This window comes from Nicotiana tabacum, chromosome 3 (assembly GCF_000715075.1).
Source record: "Nicotiana tabacum cultivar K326 chromosome 3, ASM71507v2, whole genome shotgun sequence".
Classification (NCBI taxonomy): Eukaryota; Viridiplantae; Streptophyta; class Magnoliopsida; order Solanales; family Solanaceae; genus Nicotiana; species Nicotiana tabacum.
In genome coordinates, this window is record NC_134082.1 from 176,260,476 (window position 1) to 176,281,469 (window position 20,994).

The 20,994-nt window shown below is 37.2% G+C and overlaps 1 protein-coding gene across 1 annotated transcript; it reads right to left on the reverse strand.

Moving 5' to 3' along the window:
* Positions 1 to 346: 346 nt before the first annotated feature.
* On the reverse strand, positions 347 to 5,027 carry LOC107767840 (protein INCREASED PETAL GROWTH ANISOTROPY 1). Its single transcript, XM_016586938.2, has 6 exons — positions 3,541 to 5,027; positions 2,695 to 2,826; positions 2,435 to 2,616; positions 2,183 to 2,294; positions 709 to 843; positions 347 to 585 (listed from the first exon to the last, which is right to left on the reverse strand). The coding sequence occupies exons 1-6, from the start codon at positions 4,777 to 4,779 to the stop codon at positions 451 to 453; spliced, it is 1,935 nt and encodes a 644-aa protein (XP_016442424.1). The 5' UTR covers positions 4,780 to 5,027; the 3' UTR covers positions 347 to 450.
* Between the last annotated feature and the right edge of the window lie 15,967 nt (positions 5,028 to 20,994).

Below are 20,994 nucleotides of genomic sequence, written 5' to 3' on the forward strand. Positions count from 1 at the left end.
AATAAAAGCAGACATGTTTAAAACTTCAAATATTGAATTTGAAATGGTAGAAGTTATTTTTGAAACTTGAGCATATATTGTGAGATAGAAGTAGCATTTAACCAACTCTACGAACCTAAACGAATACAAGTCTTCCTCCAAACTGTTTTGCAACTGTTTCAGATTAGGTGTTAATTCATCAAAGCTATGACTTCAAGTTATAGTACTGAGGCATTTTAAATTAGCTAGAGGGTTAACAGATTAATTCGGTAAAATAAACTATTATGGTAATCAGATGTCTGTAAGGACAAGTTATGAACTGATGAAGAGTCCATTTTGGCACGAATTATGAATAAATTAATAACTGTTTATGCAGAAAAATGGCTACTGCCATTGGTATATTCACATACATGTCACTCTTTACAACAAAAATAACAGCATTCTGAAGCTGAGTTTGCTACAGATTGTTAATTAGCAAGGTGTAAATCTGCAAACATATTTGTGTTGCTGCTGTTGCTGATTTTGACATTGTACATGGCAAGATGTTGCTTTGTCTCTCAACTCTTGGAATGCTCTCATTGTCTCCACATCAAAACCTCCCGCAAACTTGACAAAAACAAAAAAAAAACACATAATAGCACAAAATTAATTAGTACAAGACAGCATGTGAAAGAAAATTTTGATTAAAATGTTTGTTTCTTTTTTTGTGTAAACAATTCTTTATTATACCTGATGTACTCGAAAGGCAAACCTAACGCCTTGAATCATAAGCTCTTCTTCTTCGGGACCACCACCAACCATTTCTAACTCTGCGGATACCCTCTTCATGTACTTCATGGCTAATTTTACTGATGCCAGCTTTATCTGCAATAATGCGAAAACAAAACAACACAACTACCTCACGTTATCACCAATTCCCTCTTTGTGTTATTTCTCAATCAAAGCAGCAGCAGCATGGTACAAAATTTGAGACCACACGGTTTGCAAGAAATGGGAAGGTTATTAATACTATATATACTATACGTTTTGCCCCACATAACAGTGAAAAAAGAGGAAAACAATAAATATTGCAGGCAAGTAGAATGTCTGTGAACTTTGCCTGCTCTTAATTATGTCATCTTGCAGGGACAAATACCAACAAACTAGATATCACTGTGCAGAAAACCTCAATTGCTAAGATCAATAATTGACCAAAAAGCTCAGAAGTTCAATCCATGTTTAGGTATTTAAAACTTATGAACATTTTCACATAAAAAAGAAAAGGCAAAGAAAGAAAATAAAATTATATTAGCATTGATAAAATATTGTATCCGCCATAGGAAGGGTAATGTAGCTCAATTATATTTTGGACAAATTTTATTAGCATTGATAAATCTTGATAGATCTTGAAAACCATGAATGGGAAAGTAAAGAAACAAGATATTGCCAATTAGGAAGCTTCTTACTGCTAGAGGCTCTTTGCTCACTGTTGACTGCTTAGACCAACACAATAAAGAAGTTTCGGGTTAATTTGCCATTAAAATATGCAGATCTATCTTAGTGTGACATTATAAAAATCATAGGGATCTATAAAAGGTCAACACTAAGAATCTGATTCCTTTTTTTCCTACTTACTACCAACACTAGTATAAAAAGGGATGCAGACAAGCAAATAGGTTTTGGAAAACTGGGAACTTGGCATGTGCGCTTACAGGCATGGGCATAGTTAATAAGGCAAAACTTCCCCATAATTTCTGTCTTCTAGTAACCTCTACTCTTAGAATAATACAAAACAGATATTATCCCATGCTACTTGCTTTGGCTATCCATTATTCAACGGCATGAACTAAACCTCCATGGACCACACCAGTTACACCAGGAACCATCTTCTATTACCATTCTGCTTTTTTTTTTAATTTTATTTCCCTTCTGTTTTTCTAGAAAATTCAAGAACGAAGTTTCAACACACCTAGCTTCAGTGCATTATGCATTAATTTTTAGAGCCTTTTGGGAACTATCACAAGTCTCTTTTTTAAATAGTCAGTAAAAGATTTTAAAGGCACCAAAAGAAGCGCTACCAGAAAAGATGGCAAGAATTGAGGTCCCAAGTCAACTTAACATATTGTTAAGACATTTTTATATGGAACATCAATTGGAAAATAATACATCAAACAACTACAATATACGTAGAGATCATAAAGCAGACAAGAAAAATATTAATTACCTGAGTAACATAACCAGTATCCAGCATCCACTCAATTGGAATTTGGAATACTTTATATCTCTTTGAAGCTGATTCTCTCATTCTTGACAAATTGTAAAGTCCATGCTCTAATCTGTTTAAATGACAAAAATGGACATTAGAATGGAGAACAACCAATAACTACCATGTCTCATTTATGATGCAAGTTCTCTTTAATTAATTTAGAACTAAAATAAAAATAACAGTAAATTAAGAAATGGAGCAAATTTGTACTTCTCAAATAAGGCCTGCATTTTCTTAAGAGCTGTGCCACAAGGTTGTCTGGGATTGTCGCGAAAGGAGGATGCCTCAGATTCAAGTTTCTTTAGATCACAATATCCAAATGCAGCTTCTCTCAATGCATCAGCCTTTTGCTCCGGCCATTCGAAGTGTTTCAGAACAGCCCTTTCATCAACCTGTAAAAACTTCAAGTTATTATGATTGATTGAGAAGAATATATAAAATAGCATGCCAAATAATGAATAGAACTTTACCAGGTAAGAGAGCTCATCATCAAGCCATTTTACAAAAGGCACAACATCCTCAATATCTGCGAATGCAGCATTTTCCACTTCTTTGATCAAAAACCTTATAAAATCTCCTTGTGTCTCAACATCTGTTTTAATCTGCAATCAAGGAAACAAAAAGGGGAATATAATCAGAAATTAAATATACTATCCATACAAATGAAATTTTACAGTTAATCCTTATTAAATGCTACAATTTCTAAAAGATTTTACATCACAGTTTTGAAGTTTACTAAAGTTAGTAGCCCTTTACTTTCAACCATCTTTAGGCGAGCTCATTAATATGTCATTCTATTTTCTCAAATACTCCCATCAATTCCACAATTTTAGTCCAATTTTACTTCCCAACAGTCAAAGAAATACATTTTGATAAATATCTTCAACTATTTTATGTTTTTACTGTTAAACGAAAGAAATGAAGTTATTAGCACTTAGTATGCAATTATCAAAATCCCAAAATTTTTGTTCAAATACTAATATCAGATCTGAAAAAAAAAAACAGTTTTCACTTATAATCCCATGTCATTCATAAAGATTGTGAAAGCGATTATTCTTTCAAATTGACTAAATTGCCCAGAGTGAGTTGATGAAATTACAGCTTTTCCTGATTCATAATTGCACTTTACCTCTACCAATATTGATTCGAATCTACATACTGTCTTATCTTGTAAGAAACTAAGCAAAATTCCAAGAAAAAGTGCAATAGGGGTACCAGAAAAAGACATCACAGACTAGTCATTTTCACTGACAGTAATGCAACAAGGAAATGGCAAAGCAGTAATTTAGCACAATAACCATGGCCAAAGAACTTACCGCCAGTAAATAGGCAGACCGGTTCTCAATTTCTCCGATCATATCCTTCGCCGTGGCTGTCGCTGGAGCATCAGCGGCACCACTAACTCCGGCACCGGAATCTCTCCGGCAGTCCCTCCGCATTAGAGAGTGATAAAATTCCACTACTTCAGGTATACGCCTAACCTTTGCTGGCAAAGGCTTTAATCCTTTCGGAGGTGGTGGTGGAGGTGGAGGTGTGCCTGTTTTGACCACCGCCGCTGACGGTGGTGGCGGAGGCGGCGGTGGAGGAACTGTTGCCACCATTTTGGACGCTGTAGTGGGCGGCGGAGGTGGTGGAGGTGGAATGTTTGAAATTTCAGCTAAAGCACGTTCAGCTGAATCTGATAAAGAACTATATGACGGGGAAGATGAAGAAGAAGATAACGACGACGATGAGGATGATGATGGCAATAGCGTCGACGATGGCCGTGGTGGTGGTTTAGGAACACGGGGAACACGTGATCTCAAACTCATAATGCCAGCAGATATCTCAGCTAACTCGTCGGAATTACTCCGAGAATGCCTAGGCCTGTCACACATTTCCATTGCACCAACTATTTCCTCTTTCATCTCACAGTCTGGTTTCGAAGTCACACTAATGCTAGGTTGAGTCACGCATTTTCTCAAATACTTGGTCATGTTAGATTTGTTTTGAGCACCATTTGTTACAGCATCCACAAGCCTATGAGCTGATAACTCTTCATTAGCTTTCTTCAGCTCAGAAATTTCAGCTTCCATAGCTTTTACCCTCTCTTCATGCCTCCCGTTTTGCTTCACCAGCTCAATGTGCAACATCTCCACTTCTTGTCTAAGCCTTTCATTTTCCACTCCCAAGCATTCAATCATTCGTTTTTTCCGTTCGATTTCTGCATCTTTTAGGTTGATCTCACTCTCCAACACTGGAAGAATAGCTACTGATTCTTTAAGCAGTTTCTTCTCGAGGAGTTCTGTCTTCAAACGGGACTCTCTTTCACGTAACTCTTCGACTAAGCGTAGGAGCTCTGCAACGTCCGGTGGACGAGGCTGGACTTGGGCGGAGGAACGGGGAAAGTAAACACCGAAAGAGCGAGAAAATCCTGCACTTTTGGGAGTAGTCTGCTGTTTTGTGCAGCTGGGTGAAGGAGAAGGAGGCTTGGGAACTGAATCTTGCTTTGATGGCTTTGGATTTGCAGGTGATTTCTGTAAACCCATAGCCGTTTTTACTTTGCCAGCAACCATTGTTGCATCTAACAAACACAAAGAGCTGAGTTTTTTTTACTCTGTTCTCGCTCAGTATAATCTCTAACTATTGGTTTTCAAGAATGCTATGCCTATCTCCTCAAATTGACAAAGGAGAAGGACTAGTCTCCAAAATGAGGTCCCTATCTATGCGCCTGGAAGAAAGGGGGTAGGGGGCTAGGGGAAGTTATAGGGGGGTATGAAAGAGTAAGTGAAGATACTGTAACTCTCTTCAGTTTGTGTGTTTTAGTATAGAGGGTATTTGTTTGTTGGAACTTTGAATGTGTAAATGATGCAGCGATATCGATGAACGGTCTTCTTTTCTTGGATCCGCTTTAATTTTTTTATTTTTAAAAAGAAATAAAAAACAAAAAATAAGACAAAAGCATTTTTGCTAAAGTTGAAATATTTTGACTCATCCACGCGCGTAATTGAGCAACTATTTCACCTTTACCCTAACGTTTGGAAACAGACATAATAGTTCCAACGGTCATTCGCGTTGATCAAAACTTCCTCTATTTTATCACGCGCCGAGTGAGAGTTTAAGATGCGGTATTTTTTTTATCTATTCCATCGAGCGCTTTATTTTTGTAGGAAAACCAAATATTGAGAGTGACTCGACTAAGAGAACATTAGAAAATTAGTAGGAAAATAGAAACACTATTTCTAACGGTCGGCTTATATCAGTACGTGAGAATTTATACTTTTACCGCGAGTGGAAGGTCTCGTGATGTTATTTAACGAGGGTAGTTGGTTTGAAATTTTGAGGTAGGTCTCACTTTTAATTAAGACATCTCTTATGGTGTATTGACTTCACTTGGAAATGCGATAGTAATCTTGATTTATAACAAGAAGATATTGAGGAAGAAAAAGGAATGGGATGTTACTGTACTTGTGGGTTTGAAGTTTGAAGTTTGAACCCTTCACCTCAATTGTGGAAAGCAGGAGCTCTCCAATTAAACTAGTCATCAATCCTGACTTTCTAGACTCTAGTTAAAGGCTTTTGTTCGATGTCTATGCAAAATTTCCAGAGAGATTGATTTTACGAATAAATAAAAATAAAATTTATATAATTTTTGTATATAACATACAAAATATATATATATATATATATATATATATATATATATATATAAGAGATTTCACAAAACTTTTTTTGTCAGTTCATATAATAACTTGTCATAGGAGATAATTGTCTCCAAACTAATTCATTAGCTTTTGTCTTAGCTAGATTATTTTTTAACAGAATTATCTTTTAATAGTAGACTAGCTCATCAAGTGAATAAAATATTTGAAGGCAAACTAGAGGAAAAAAAGAAAAAATTTTAAATAAAATGAGGAATTCAGTGTTTTTATTCTATTTGAAACGTAAAAATTGTGTTAAGCTAATGATACGTTGTAGTGGGGAATAGGCTATGAGCTTGTGCATGAAAACACAAAACAAGATATCGGCTCACACATATAACCCGAGAGAGCAATTATAACCCCGAGAGAGCAATTAACTAAGCAGACTGTAAAGGGGCAAAATATATATGATCCTTTAATTATGGAATTATTATATATTACACTCCTTTAATTACGAAAATAGCATATTTTATATCTCAAAATTTTTTAGAATGGAAGAATTTGTATAGTCCCAAGAAGTAGAGCATTCGGTAGGAGTCGTTGGCCTCTCAGTCAAAGACTCACAATAGTTCAGCATTGTATTTAAGTTTATTGATCTTATGACACAGAAAAGACAATTAGGGGGGGGGGGGGAGGGCTCCCCTGCTCAATTACGACTATAAAGGCGACATTACTAACAAGTTGCACAATGAACCAATGACTTCCCTTTCAATTCCAGCATTTAGCAAACATGAGTGCTTAATTATGTTTTTTCTGATAATCTAGATCGATATATTGAAGGATTAAACATGACTACTTCATGATAATTAATTAGTGCTTTCACGATTTGATGGATATGGCTCTTTACTCCTCAATTGTGTGCTATTATTTACCTGAATAGAGTTTGATCAAGCATAATCATTAAGCATTATTTTAGCAACCACACCCCATTGCTTGTGTTGTAAGCTCAAAATCTGAAGATCCCTAAGGTTTATTGGATTATTTTTTAAACCAATATCGCTTTATTATGAGCAAAATTTAGCAGTTGATTTCACCGGATGTAGATAATTTCGTCATTTGCACTAGTTTTGAATATTAATATATAGGACGTTCTCTGTGTTTTTTCCTGCTTCTTTCTTAGAAAAATAAATACGATTTGCATCCATCAGAGGGTGCTGCTGAACTGTACATGCAATGCATCAGAGTACAATTAGTTGAGCTATTTCAATAAATCTTATTTATTCAGGGATGTGTCGGCATATATTTTAGAATAATTTCTTCTTTAGGGTAGGTGTTATCCGCCTTAATGAGTCTAATATGAGTTATTAATTCTGTTTATATTGCTACAATTGACTTGAATGTGTCTCATAAATGATGAGATGTCTCTCTCTTTAGTTAACCTTAGATTTTTCTCAAATTCTTTCTCATACCTTACAACGGGGTCCTTAACTTCTACTATAGTTTAGCATTTTACAAAATTAACTTTATTTGCGCCTCTATCAATATTGACAAGCTTATCTGGAGATTTGTTATGTCACTGTACATCGTTCGAGTATTTTTTTTAATGGCCACCAAAAGTTCATAGACTTCTTCTTGCCAATGACAATGAGACAGTGGAAGAAAAACTCATTCTACGCCAGCTCTTACATTTCATACTTGTCATGTCGACTTATTAGTTCTAGTATCGATTTGTTCGGTGACGAGCGCAAAACCATGGTATAAAATTAATGTTCGTGCTTAACAAAATAGTTTAGAAAAGTATAGAATCCAAGGATTGGAGTAGTTATCAATTAATTTCTTCTTGTTGAAAAATACAAAATTCATCAAGTATTTTTTTTTTTTAAAGTTCTAAAATGAAAATTTAAAGTGATCCAAAATTTTAAACTAACACTGAAGCTCCAATTCATCAGCTCTCGACTCCCAAACTTGATCCTGGTTAATTTTTTTTAGACTTCTACTCAAACTTCAAAACTTTATTTTATCCATTTTATTATATCCAAATTGATTCTTCTTCTTGGAATCAACTCATACACAAATATGATTAAAGCATAGAAAATATAAGCTCACATATAGCAAAAAAAAAACTATACTCTCCGGTCCACAATAAATGATTTTTTGGCCTTTTTTTTATGGTCCAAAATATCAGATTTTTTCATATTTCAAGAATGAATTAATTATTATTTTCTACATTGCCTTTGGAGTAAATAGTATTAGAGTATGTGTTAGGAGTGTTTATATGAAGAGATAGTAAAGATTAATATGGTCAATTTTATTGCTAATTAATATTAAAAGATGATTTTCTTAATATGTGGTAAAACAACCAAAAAATCATTTATGTTGGACCAGTAATATGTTTCTAGCCAATTATCATTGGGATAAGGTCAATCCAAATACACTCTTAACTTATAGATGAAACAAGCTCGAACAATATTTTATAAAATACCTCACATTATTTAAAAGTACTTATTCGTACCCTTATTTGAATTTCCCTTTAATTACCAATGTGAGAGTTCGCACACCAACAACAACGGGACAAAATTTTATGGTTTAGATCGCTAAACGGTAACCATACGGAATTATTTTTTGCTATCTGAGTAGATCTTTCACTTAGAGGAGATCAATGGAAGTAGTCCTAGCTAGAATTTAATTTAAAAAGCTTTAACTAAAACTCACACATTTTAAACATTTTGATGATCATGTTCACAACTGAGACAGTGAAAAGTAGACAGAAATGGAACTAACTTTTTATATGCAAGAAACAGAGTGAGTTAATCAAGAAGCTTTTTCAACTGCTGGTTTTAGGTAAGGTTGGTTGAAAGAACATGCAAAGGAGTAATGGATGGAGATGGAGAATTTAAAGGGATTGCATTAGGAGTTTGGTTTTTCATATATGGAGTGATACATCACTTTCAGATGAAGATTGGTGAGCCTGGCAATATAGTGACCATTAACAAAACATTGCTTTCTCTCCCTCTGTCTTTCTCACACAGCTCCTCTCTTTTTCACATATTAGTTTGTCTCATTCCCACTATTTTACTTCAACTCTTGACCTTAAGATGGAAATGGATAACACGAACAATAATATATGAACATGCACACCTTTTTTGAGTTCTGACCCAGAGATTTCACTATTTACCTTTTTACACGATCATTTGATGCAGCTGTTTTTTCGCCCTCTCTGATATATTATTACAGTATGATATAGTACTCTGCTGTGCATTAGTATTATTTATTTACAGGGAATGGTGCAAGCTGCAAAAGATAGCCTTAAAGGAGATTGAAAAGGATATGAAGTGCAATTTCGATCAATTACGTCCAATTTCCTAATGGTAACCTTAATGCCTTGCCTTTAAGGGCAGGGGGATGCCCCGATAAGATTACACTTCTAATGAAAAATTCAGCTATGAGAGAAAAACAATTGTTATGAGTTTAAGTAATATAAACCATCAGTGTAAATAAATTTTGTATTATCATATTATCTTAATCATTGATTATTTTACTTATCTTGTACTATTGTTAGTTTGTTACTCCTTGTTGTCAATGCTTCTTTCATATTTTCTTTAGTTGAAGCTAGGTTTATTGGAAACAACCTCTCAATCCTTCTAGCGTAGGGGCAAGAGTACATCCTACTTTCTCCAAACTCCATTTGTGAGGATCCACTGGGTTGTTGTTATTGTTATTGTATCGATTATTTTACTTATATATATAACTTAAACCCCCCAAAAAAACTTAAACCCAACATTTTAACCTATTCATTAGTTTACTTATGTTACACGTACACCCATCATAGATATTGATTAGCTAGTGTAGTATGCAATGATACTAAACTAATGCTAGAAGATACTATTTGTCAAAAGAAAACTAGAAATGTTTGAAGATATTGAACTTTGCGTCTGAGTGAAGGTAGTATAACACAAACCAAAAGAGAGGACAAGAACTCTTTGTCCAATGCCACTATGAGAAAACTTGACATACACTCCATGTGCCAATATAGGCCTATCTGATTGTTGTTTCACTTAATTTATTACTGATCTTCACGTTTCTTCAAAATATCCAGAAAAAATGTACTTACGTAAATCACAAAAAACAAAATATAGCAAAAGAAATGAAGAATGTCAATAGATAATCCGCAAACTATAAGATAGTTTATTTAACTACAAAAATCAGATGTAGTAAAGTGCCGAAGATAATTAAGTTAATTCTTTTAATTTAATGGATTATAGACCTCTCTCATCTCATTGATGTAAATGGAACTGGGTGTAAATTTCTAAGGTCACACAACCTCCACCTCCCCCACCCCCCACCCAAAAAAAAAAAAAAAAAAAAAAACTAAAGTCGCATATATTTATTTTGTAACAGAAAACCATAAGACTCTCATCTTACTGACACAAAAGTCAGAATGCCGGAACAACACCTTCTAATGCACTAAATAATTTTTTACCCAACATTTTAACCTCTTTTAATTTTTTAATTAGTGTATGTTGAATTGTCTTCGTCCACTGATAAAAGTTGTACACCAAATTTATAGTTTCTCATTGTGAGTTATAGTAATATCTATGTAAATTTCAAATATGTATATTTTCATTTGAAAAAAATATAAAAGTAGTATCCAAATTGAGGCTGAAGTTAAATGGTTTGGGGTGGAGCATTTGATCACAAAATTTTTAGGTTTTCATTATGGTATACAAGGACAACTCAATATATACTCTGGGGCATGGACGTAGTACGTTTTGTTATTTTTAAAGAAATGTTTTCTAACTTATAATTAAGTTTGGTCTCTTTTAATTAATTTCATTAATGCTTTTTGTTGGAAGGGTTGGGTTATGTTTCTTTTATACTTGTTTAATTTCTGCAGATGAGTTTTGGGTAAGGGTGGGTCGGGTCCTTTCTTAAGTGGGTAGGTATTTAGTAGATGAAAAAAATAGGTTAAATGACGAGTAAAAAAGAATTAATGCATCGGAAGGTTTGAATTTTTGACGTTGTGACTTTTATGTTAGTATGTCTATTATGAAAACTTTGGTGTGATCTTTTATTAAATTTATCTAATGAAAGTGCTTCCAAAAGTTTCGTTTTCGGATATCATTAGAAAGCTATATGTCATTAACTGAAACTTAAAGAGTTATTGTCATTAAATCACTTTTTACTGCTGATTTATCTATAAATAGTAGGAGTATATGATATGTAAGCAATGGCCCCTTAGTGGGGATAGTCATTGAGAGACCATACTGAGGCCAAATCTGATCGATTATTTTTTTCTTAATGAAAATCTGATTGATTTGATTGCACGATATATCAAATCCCCACACAAAAACGTCAATATAAATATCTTTAAGCCCTATTGAGCCTATTTGCTATCTGAATATAGTAGTACAAAATATAATGGGCCTAGGAATAAATCTGACAAGAGTATTCTTTAGAATTTAACCCCTACAAATGGAGCTTTAATTTTGATAACATTATATGTAAAATAAATCGTGTAGGAGAAAATTATAACTTGCAAATAAAATTTAACATGGCTAAATGTAATATCATTTGTAAGCAATTAAAATATGAATCTGATTTAGGTTGCGGAATGTTTCGGATAAAATAATGTTTACATCAAGATAGTATTCTTATAGTAGCTCATTACAGTTTTTTTCGTTGTCCATTAAATAATACTACTCACTCCGTTCTCTTCTATATGATATTATACAAGGAGTCAAACAGCTTCTACGTTGACTTTATCTTTTTCAATATACTTCAATCTTTTTAATTATCATTGTGATTTATTGTACCACCTTTTATCTATCCTCTAGTACGGTAAATTAACTTTAAAAATATTTAGAAAAAGACGTTTGAATTGAGATGGGAAGTAAAAATGTATCATTCTCTTACTTCAAACCCTTAGTTTTTTTTTTGAAATGGAGGGAGTAAATACTTTTTTCGGAAGCAAAAGAATTTCTTTTAGTACAACGTTATTTTTTTAAAGGATTGAAATGTCAATCTAGTCATAAAATTCAAATGTAAAATCTGAAACTACCGAAATGTAAAATAATTAATGACGAGCCACATACAAAAACATAAATAACCTTAAAACTTAGAAAATGGATGAGAAGGTCATTTGGGCAAGAAAACTGTGCAAGGAGGAAAGAACCCAAGGGAGCGGTGACTTTAAGTCGAAACATGAAGAAAAAAAATGCGGTGGGAATGTAAGTAAATGCAGAGGTGGCCCTGCCATATGTTCCAAACTGAAAAAAGAAAAAAAAAAGTTAAACAAGAAGAAAAAACAAATGAATAATAGAAGAGAGATGGCATATGTCATCATAGAAAGGGGTTCAAGACAATGACATATAGCCATGCATGGCCAACTAAGCAATAAATACACAGAAATAGACACAGGAAGTGCTTAGTGTAACTTTATAATTTTACTCCAAACATTTGCCTGCATGCATAGAGCTTCTCAAACTTGCATGTATTCCCTGCCTCCAACATTTGTCCATGGCTTAACCTCTGAGCTAGCTCCTTTTTCTAATTTCTCTGCTAGCTAGTATATTAGTACTATTTTCATCTTTTATTGGGGCCACCATGTCACATGCATGTTGATGTTAGACAGCCCCCCCCCCCCCCTCTTCCTCTCTATGGCTAAAACTTACTTTTTTAAAAAAAAAAGAAGGAAAAATATCAAACATATAAACAAGGTTAACATAAAGACAAAGTGCTCTCAATAACCAGTTAACCACCAAAAGGTTCGCGGTGGATGGTAATGTTAGGACCGAAAAAGCAGGTGTCATGCGGAAGTTAGCAAAGAAAATTTTGAGCGACGATAAATTATACAATAAAGGAGAAATATAGTAAAAGAGACACAAACATTTAACGTGGTTCGGTCAATTGACCTACGTCCACCGCGGAGATGAGCAACCCACTATATAAAAAAAGAGTACAAAATATCGAGAGAACAACCTCACGAAGAGGCAAACACAAGTGACACACTAACACTTGTCCTGTAAAGTTCTCCCCCTAAACACGACTCTCAAACCCCATATGGCTACATTGTGAATGTTACTGAATAAGAAGGACGAATCTTCAATTTGTAGAATTCTAAACCTTTTCCTACAAGAAAAAGGACCAGCCAAGTATAAGAGAATTATAATTTCCTTCTACAAAAAGAAAAACCCAATTAAGATAATTATATTGCCCTTTCCTTCAACAAATAGGAAAACCAAATATGGTAAGAAAATTATGGCAAACACCTAATAATTCTCCCCCGTGGCCGAAATTTTCTGACAAAATAAACTTGATCCACCTTCTTCACATAGCCTTCAACAGGTCGCATCTCCAAATCTCTACCACAAAGTTTGTCTCAACGTGCATAGCACACTAGTCAAATTTCTGAGAAAAAAATCACGATTATTGCCAAATATGTTACGGCTAGAACTGAACCCGCCAAGATGAACCTGTCTTGAACCTCGCTCTGATACCACTTGTTAGGATCGAAAAACAGGTGTCATGCGGAAGCTAGCAAAACAAACTTTGAGCGACGATAAATCATACAACAAAGGAGAAATATACCAAAAGAGACACAAACATTTAACGTGGTTCGGTCAACTGACCTACGTCCACCGCCGAGATGAGCAATCCACTATATAAACAAAGAGTACAAAATATCGAGAGAACAACCTCACGAAGAGGCAAACACAAGTGGCACACTAGCACTTGTCCCATAAAGTTCTCCCCTAAACACGACTCTCAAACCCCATATGGCTACATTGTGAATGTTACCGAATGAGAAGGACAGATCTTCAATTTATAGAACTCCAAACCTTTTCCTACAAGAAAAAGGACTAGCCAAGTATAGGAGAATTATAATTTCCTTCTATAAAAAGAAAAACCCAATTAAGGTAATTATATTTTCCTTTCCTTCAACAAATAGGAAAACCAAATATGGTAAGAAAATTATGGCAAACACCTAACAATTCTCCCCCTTGGCTGGAATTTCTAACAAAATAAACTTGATCCACCTTCTTCACATAGCCTTCAACAGGTCGCATCTCCAAATCTCCACCACAAAGTTTGTCTCAACATGCGTAGCACACCGGTCAAATTTCTGAGAAAAAAATCACGATTATCGTCAAATATGTTACGGCTAGAACTGAACCCGCCAATATGAACTTGTCTTGAACCTCGCTCTGATACCACTTGTTAGGACCGAAAAAGCAGGTGCCATGCGGAAGATAGCAAAGCAAACCTTGAGCGACGATAAATCATACAACAAAGGAGAAATATACCAAAAGAGACACAAACATTTAACGTGGTTCGGTCAACTGACCTACGTCCACCGCGGAGATGAGCAATCCACTATATAAAAAAGAGTACAGAATATCGAGAGAACAACCTCACTAAGAGGCAAACACAAGTGACACACTAACACTTGTCCCGTAAAGTTCTCCCCCTAAACACGACTCTCAAACCCCATATGGCTACATTGTGAATGTTACTGAATGAGAAGGACGGATCTTCAATTTATAGAACTCCAAACCTTTTTCTACAAGAAAAAGGACTAGCCAAGTATAAGAGAGTTATAATTTTCTTTTACAAAAAGGAAAACCCAATTAAGGTAATTATATTGCCCTTTCCTTCAACAAATAGAAAAACCAAATATGGTAAGAAAATTATGGCAAACACCTAACAGGTAACTGGTGAGTATCTTTTTACATTATTAGTCAAAGATTATGGATTCGAGCGATGAAAATGAAATTGATTTTAGCAGGAGCATTACACTTTTAAAGTGGGATTTTCCAGCATGAATTCGGATCAGTTGAATCTCAACGCAAATGCTAAACACCGAGTGAGAAAACAAAAAAAATTGAGTTTTTGTATATATGATTATATATATTAGCTACATACCTCTTAAAATAGGATGGCCATTTTTTTTTCATTTCTCCTTTTCTATATTTTAAAAATGGCAGAAATTTCCATTTGAGTACTTCTTTCCCCAAAACACGACATAATCATTGGGTCGAGGATATAAAATTCAAGCTTTGTCCCCTTTGCCTTCCACCTAGATTTCCTTGGAAATAGATACTTATGTTATATGGAGGGTTTTTCCCACGCAATAATATTGGAGAGGTAGGAAGCCAAATTACAGATGAGCATAATTAATTTCAAGACATATGTATACGGCTAAAATCGGAGAGCCTTTCCCACGCAATAATATTGGAGAGGTAGGAAGCCAAATTACAGATGAGCACAATTAATTTCAAGACATATGTATACGTCTAAAATCGGAGAGCCCGATATTATGATTATTATGATATCCCGCAACCCATTTTTAAAAGGCTCGAGTCCAGTTCGAGGTTCGAACTCGAAGGTCCTATATGCTCGACCTTGGAGCAGAGTAAATTGATGGCTATAATGAACGAGTGGGAGATTTTCAAGGCATATGATTAAAGCTGACCAAGTCTATTAGGCTAGTTCAAGCTCGTATCGTGGCATTAAATGGTTGTACCATCCATATATCTTTGTAATAAATGCACTTGTACTATATTAAGATTCCCCTGGTATATAAAGGGGACCCTTGTCATTTTGTAAAGCAAGAGACATCACTCACAACATTCAATACAAGAATATTCTGTGCTCTCTAACTTAAACATATTTTCTTGGTTTCACTACTTACATTTATTGCTTATATTTATTGTGTTCTATTTATTATTCTTCATTTATTGCTCATTATTGTCATAAAGAGCCTTCATCAAAGCTCTCAAAGTGTTAGTCCTTCATCGGCTATCCATAGATCAGTATCGAGCTCGACCTCGAGGCCCCGTATATCCAAGCTCGAGGCCCCGATTCTCAGCCGCTTGGTTTGCCTAAACGCACTATTTTCAAGTTCTTTTCTCATTTTCTAAGTCTCACGCCTAGCATCTACTGCCTAACAACTAGTATAAAAATAGATCACATATTTTTAGAACCACAAAATCAAATTTAATTGTAATTACCATTTTCAAGGTAAATAGTTTGGCGCCCACTGTGGGGCTAAAAATAATAGTGATTGTTTTCTTGCCGGTTTACTACATAACGCAAGTTATCTTTCACATTTTTTTCTTGTCCAAGAATCTTTGATTTCAGGTCAAAATGTTAACTCAGTGAATGCATATGACAACAACGGTCTTGAATACCATGGAGAGAATGGCATGGACGTTTCAGGTATTGGTGTACCACCAAGAAACCTGAGGACGCACCAGAGCCAATCCCTTTGGATGTGATCTCACGCGATGCCCAACACGTCGATATATTCTCCCATACTAATAGGAGCATACGCCAAGGAGACCAACAAGAAGCTCAGAAAACCCCAGCTCAGAAGGAATAAGAGGTTAGACTTTTCGTTATTTTTGAGATGTTGCAGGCACAACAGCTGGCAATTGCTCAACTGCCTAGCCACCAAAAAACCCTAAGTACAACGGCCCAAAAAACGGCCCCTCGAACTGAATAGGTACCTGAAAGGTCGAGCAACAATGGGTCAGCAGACGACCCTACTATTATGAAGATGCTCGAAGACCTCACAAAAAGGATTAAGTCGGGCGAAAAGATGATAGAATTCAACGACAAAAAAGTAGATACCTACAACTCCAGGGTTGATCAGATCCCAGGCGCACCCCCGATCCTGAAAGGTGTCGATTCGAAGAAATTTGTATAAAAGCCATTCCCGTCAAATGCCGCTCCAAAGCTCATCAGAAGAAGTTCAAAATGCCCGACCTTCTGAAGTACAACGGAACCTCGGACCCCAACAAACACGTCACTGCTTACACTTGTGCGGTGAAGGGCAACGATCTGAGGGACGATAAGATCGAATCCGTCATGATAAAAAAGTTCGGGAAACACTCTCGAAAGGGGCTATGATGTGGTATGACAACCTAGATCCGAATTCAATAGACTCATTTGCCATGCTGGCAGATTCTTTCATAAAGGCTCATGCCGGTGCCATCAAGGTGGCTACAAGGAAATCCGACGTCTTCAAAATCAAACAAAGAGAAAACGAGATGTTGCGGGAATTCGTATCTCGCTTTCAAATGGAGCGAATGGAATAACCACCAGTATCCGATAACTAGGCAGTACAGGACTTCACCCAAGGCTTGAATGAACGAAACTCAGTGGCTTCGAAGCAGCTGAAGTAGAATTTGGTTAAATACCCCGCTGTAACGTGGTCAGGTGTCCATAACCGATACCAGTCAAAGACTAGGATCGAGGACGACCAATTGGGAGCCCCCTCGGGCTCGGTATATCCAAGAAGACTCCTGGCAAAGGAGCCGAAGCCAAACATGGAAAGGTACCAACCATACACCAAAGATAGGAGAAATGCCTCAAGGCGTAACATACCCCGAAACGATCGAAGAACAGACCGAGGTCAGAACCCTCGGGGACTCGTGAGCAGAATCAAATTCAATAGGCACACAGGACAAATGGAGGCACCCCGCATGTCGAAATACAACTTCAACGTTGATGTTTCAGACACCGTATCCGCCATTAGTAAAATCAGAGACACCAGGTGGCCAAGACCTATACTATCAGACCCGTCGCAGCGGAACCCCAACTTAGTGTGCGAATTTCACGGCATACACGGTCATAGGACCGAAGATTGCAGACAGCTCCGAAAAGAAGTAGCCCGGCTACTCAGCAAAGGGCAGCTTTGGGAGTTCCTTTGCGACCGAGCCAAAAATCAGTTCCGGGAAAGAGAGGCGAACAAGAAGAATGAAACAGATGAGTCGCAACATGTCATACACATGATCATGGGAGGAATCGACATCCTACTAGAACCCACTATCAGAAGAACAAAGATATCCATCACTGGGGAAAAGCGAACTTGAGGTTACATACCTAAGGACGCTCTCACATTCAGTGATGAGGACATCGAGACCCTATCTATGCCTCATAACGACGCACTGGTAATCTCTTTCCTTGTGAATACATTTCAAATTAAACGCGTACTTGTGGATCCAGGTAGCTCGGCCAACATTATCAGGTCGAGGGTGGTGGAGCAGCTCGAACTGCTTGACCAAATCATGCCTGCCTCTCGAGTACTCAACGGATTCAACATGGCTAGCGAAACAACGAAAGAGGAAATCACCCTCCCAGTCAGCATGGCCGGCACGACCCAAATTGCCATGGATATACTGTATGAGAGCAGTACCATCAACCCTTCATCAAATGATGAAGTTTCTGACAAAAGATAGAATAAAAGCCATGTACGGAGAACAACACGCAACAAGAGAGATGTTCGTAGTGCACAATGTAGCACCGACATCGACACCTTCAACATAGAAGGAGCCACAGGATAAGCAAAAAATGAAATAGCACTCGCGAGACACATTCTCGGCTATACCCAAATAAAACAAGCAAAGGACCTTGCCGCATCCTCGGAGCAAACATAGAAGGCACTTCAAGGCTCAAAGCGCCATCGCTACTAAGGTATAACCATCTCCCTTTTATTTATATCTTACACTAACCTTTGCGCAGATGTCCGATCAAAATTGTCGAAGCGTCGTCCCGCTCGAAGACCTTAAGGTTTCAAAGCATACGTTGCACTCTTTTCCTTCGATCAAGTTTTATCCCAAGAAGGGTTTTATCGACAAGGTTTTTAACGAGGCAACATCTATATGCTACCTAAGGTAAACTTCACAAGTGTTCAAGGCTTCTCTTCAGTCAACCTCGAACACTGGGGGACTTCCCTCCGGAAGATTACCTTCTCAAAGAAGTCAAGATGAGCCAAAAAGGGTCTCAGTAGGAAAATAATGTATCGGGCCAAACGGTCAAATAAACCGTGTCCGCATAACATAATTAAGCCCTTGATGGCAAAAACATGTATACTTGTGCTAAGTAATCAAAGAATATTTCCTCCTCCATCAAAACACTTTGCGCTTCAAGGAAGTCTGCTATTTTTTACAAGAAACGGCTTCAGAACCAAAAACTCCCGAACACTCGGGGACTGACGTCAAAAAACTCGAAGCCATACGACCTCCGGGTCGGGAACTTCAAACTCGTAAGCCCTCAAGGAGGCAACACCAAGTTTACAAAAGAATGGCTCCAAAGCCGAAAAACTTTCGACGTTTCGGGGACTGTCGTCGACTATCATCCGACCGAGCTATTAGAAACTCAAGGCCGTAAGACCCCAAGCGGGCAACCTCAAGTCTGAAAGCCCTCCATATGGCTATACTAGAAAATGTAAGACCTCCACGAGGCATTATCAAAGACCTCTATAAGGCAACAACAAAACTGTAAGACCTCAAGCAAGGTATGAACTATACTTGTACCAAGTGACTAATCTGTAAGACGTCAAAGAAGGCATGAACCATACTTGTACCAAGTAACTTCTCTATAAGACCTCAAAGTCAGGCATGTTACAATTTGTAAGACCTTACAAAAGGCGTAATCCCGATCTTAAAGTTAAGGCTATATATCTGAACTTATAAGATCCCTAAAAAAGCATATCCTCGATATAGATGCTAAAACTACTTCACTCGGGGACTGAAAGTCTCCGGCCAAACACAATGACTACGGTCACAAGGCTGTACGAGCCAAACTAACACAACTTGGGGACACCGACCGTCGCTATAAAATCACAGGCCTTCAATTATTTCAAAAAAACTTCGAAAAGAACCGTTTAATTAGGCTACCCTCGGCATAAGCAAAAGAGCTTCAATCATATTAGCTCCAAACAACAGGCTTCGAAACAATTTAGTCGTCGAGCGAAACCTCCCAAGGTGCTCAATTACTACTACCTAACGGCTCACAGTCAAGGTTCTTATCGAATTCTCAAAGAGTCGGGCGAACACAAAAACTTTAAAAAGTCTTTAGTGAGGGAAAATAAAGCCTACATAAGATGTCGTACCGACCCAATGCATAAGAGCCACTCTCGCCAGCTTAAAATTAAAGGTCGTACCGACCCAATGCATAAGAGCCACTATCGCCAGCTTAAAATTAAAGGTCGTACCGACCCAATGCGTAAGAGTCAATGTCGCCAGCTTAAAATTAAAGGACGTACCGACCCAATGCATAAGAGCCACTGTCGCTAGCCTATATTAAGAGGTCGTACCGACCCAACGCGTAAGAGCCTAAGGGCTAGCTTAAAAACTTAAGGGTCAATGAGCTCGAGTCGAAATCCGACTCGGAGACCGAGCCCAAAATAGTTAACTAAAAATGCCCAAGGGAAAATGCATAAGAGCACAAACGCCAGCCTATATTAGAGGTCGTACTGACCCAACGCATAAGAGCCTATGAGCCATACCAACAAGACTCAGGTCCGAATTACAAACCGAAGGGTTTTTACTCAAAGGCTAATTCGTCTGGCTAATCATTGACAAAACATCAAAGCTCAAAACAAAGAAAGACATACACGAGCAAGAAATTCATGGAAGGAGAAAACCGAAAGGTTTCTTTATATATACGCATGTATGAAGTAATGCGAGGCTACATTTACAAAGTTCTCTAAGAACACTGTACAAAAATCAAATAGAAAAAATCCTAGTCTATTTTTCCCTCGGGGACTACGACCCTATCGGCATCTTCTCCTCTATCTTCGGCATCAAACAAGAGGAATTTGGCGTCGTATTCATCCGCCCTGGCCTGCGCTATCTCTTCCGAGAGATCAAAGCCCCTAGTGTGAATCTCTTCGAGGGTTTCCCTCCGAGATTTGCACCGAGCATATTCATTGCTTCTGCTCTCTCGATCGGAAACACCTCTCAACTTTGCTTGGCAGCGTCTTTTAAATTGACGACCACTTTCTTGTCGGCCTTAGCCTAAATTTGTTCAGCTTCAGTCCGGGCTTCCACAACCTCGGACTTCATCTTCAAAAGGCCAGACTCGAGCCTTGCAATCCTGCTCGTCTGAACCGAGGTGTTTTCACGAGCATTCCAGAGCTGCACCTCGAGTGAAAAAACCTTAGCCAGAGCATTCTTCTTGGCCGCAACATGGACATCTATTTGAGCCCTTAGCTCGTTACACTCATGCTTGGACTGGCCAACCTCACCCCAAAGGCGTTCCAGATCCTCTGTCTTGATCTGCAACTGAGGTATCAAAATATTAATCTCCGAGGATAGAAAAAGGAGCATGCATTCCCTTAGGGCAAAGGTTACCTGCTTCTCA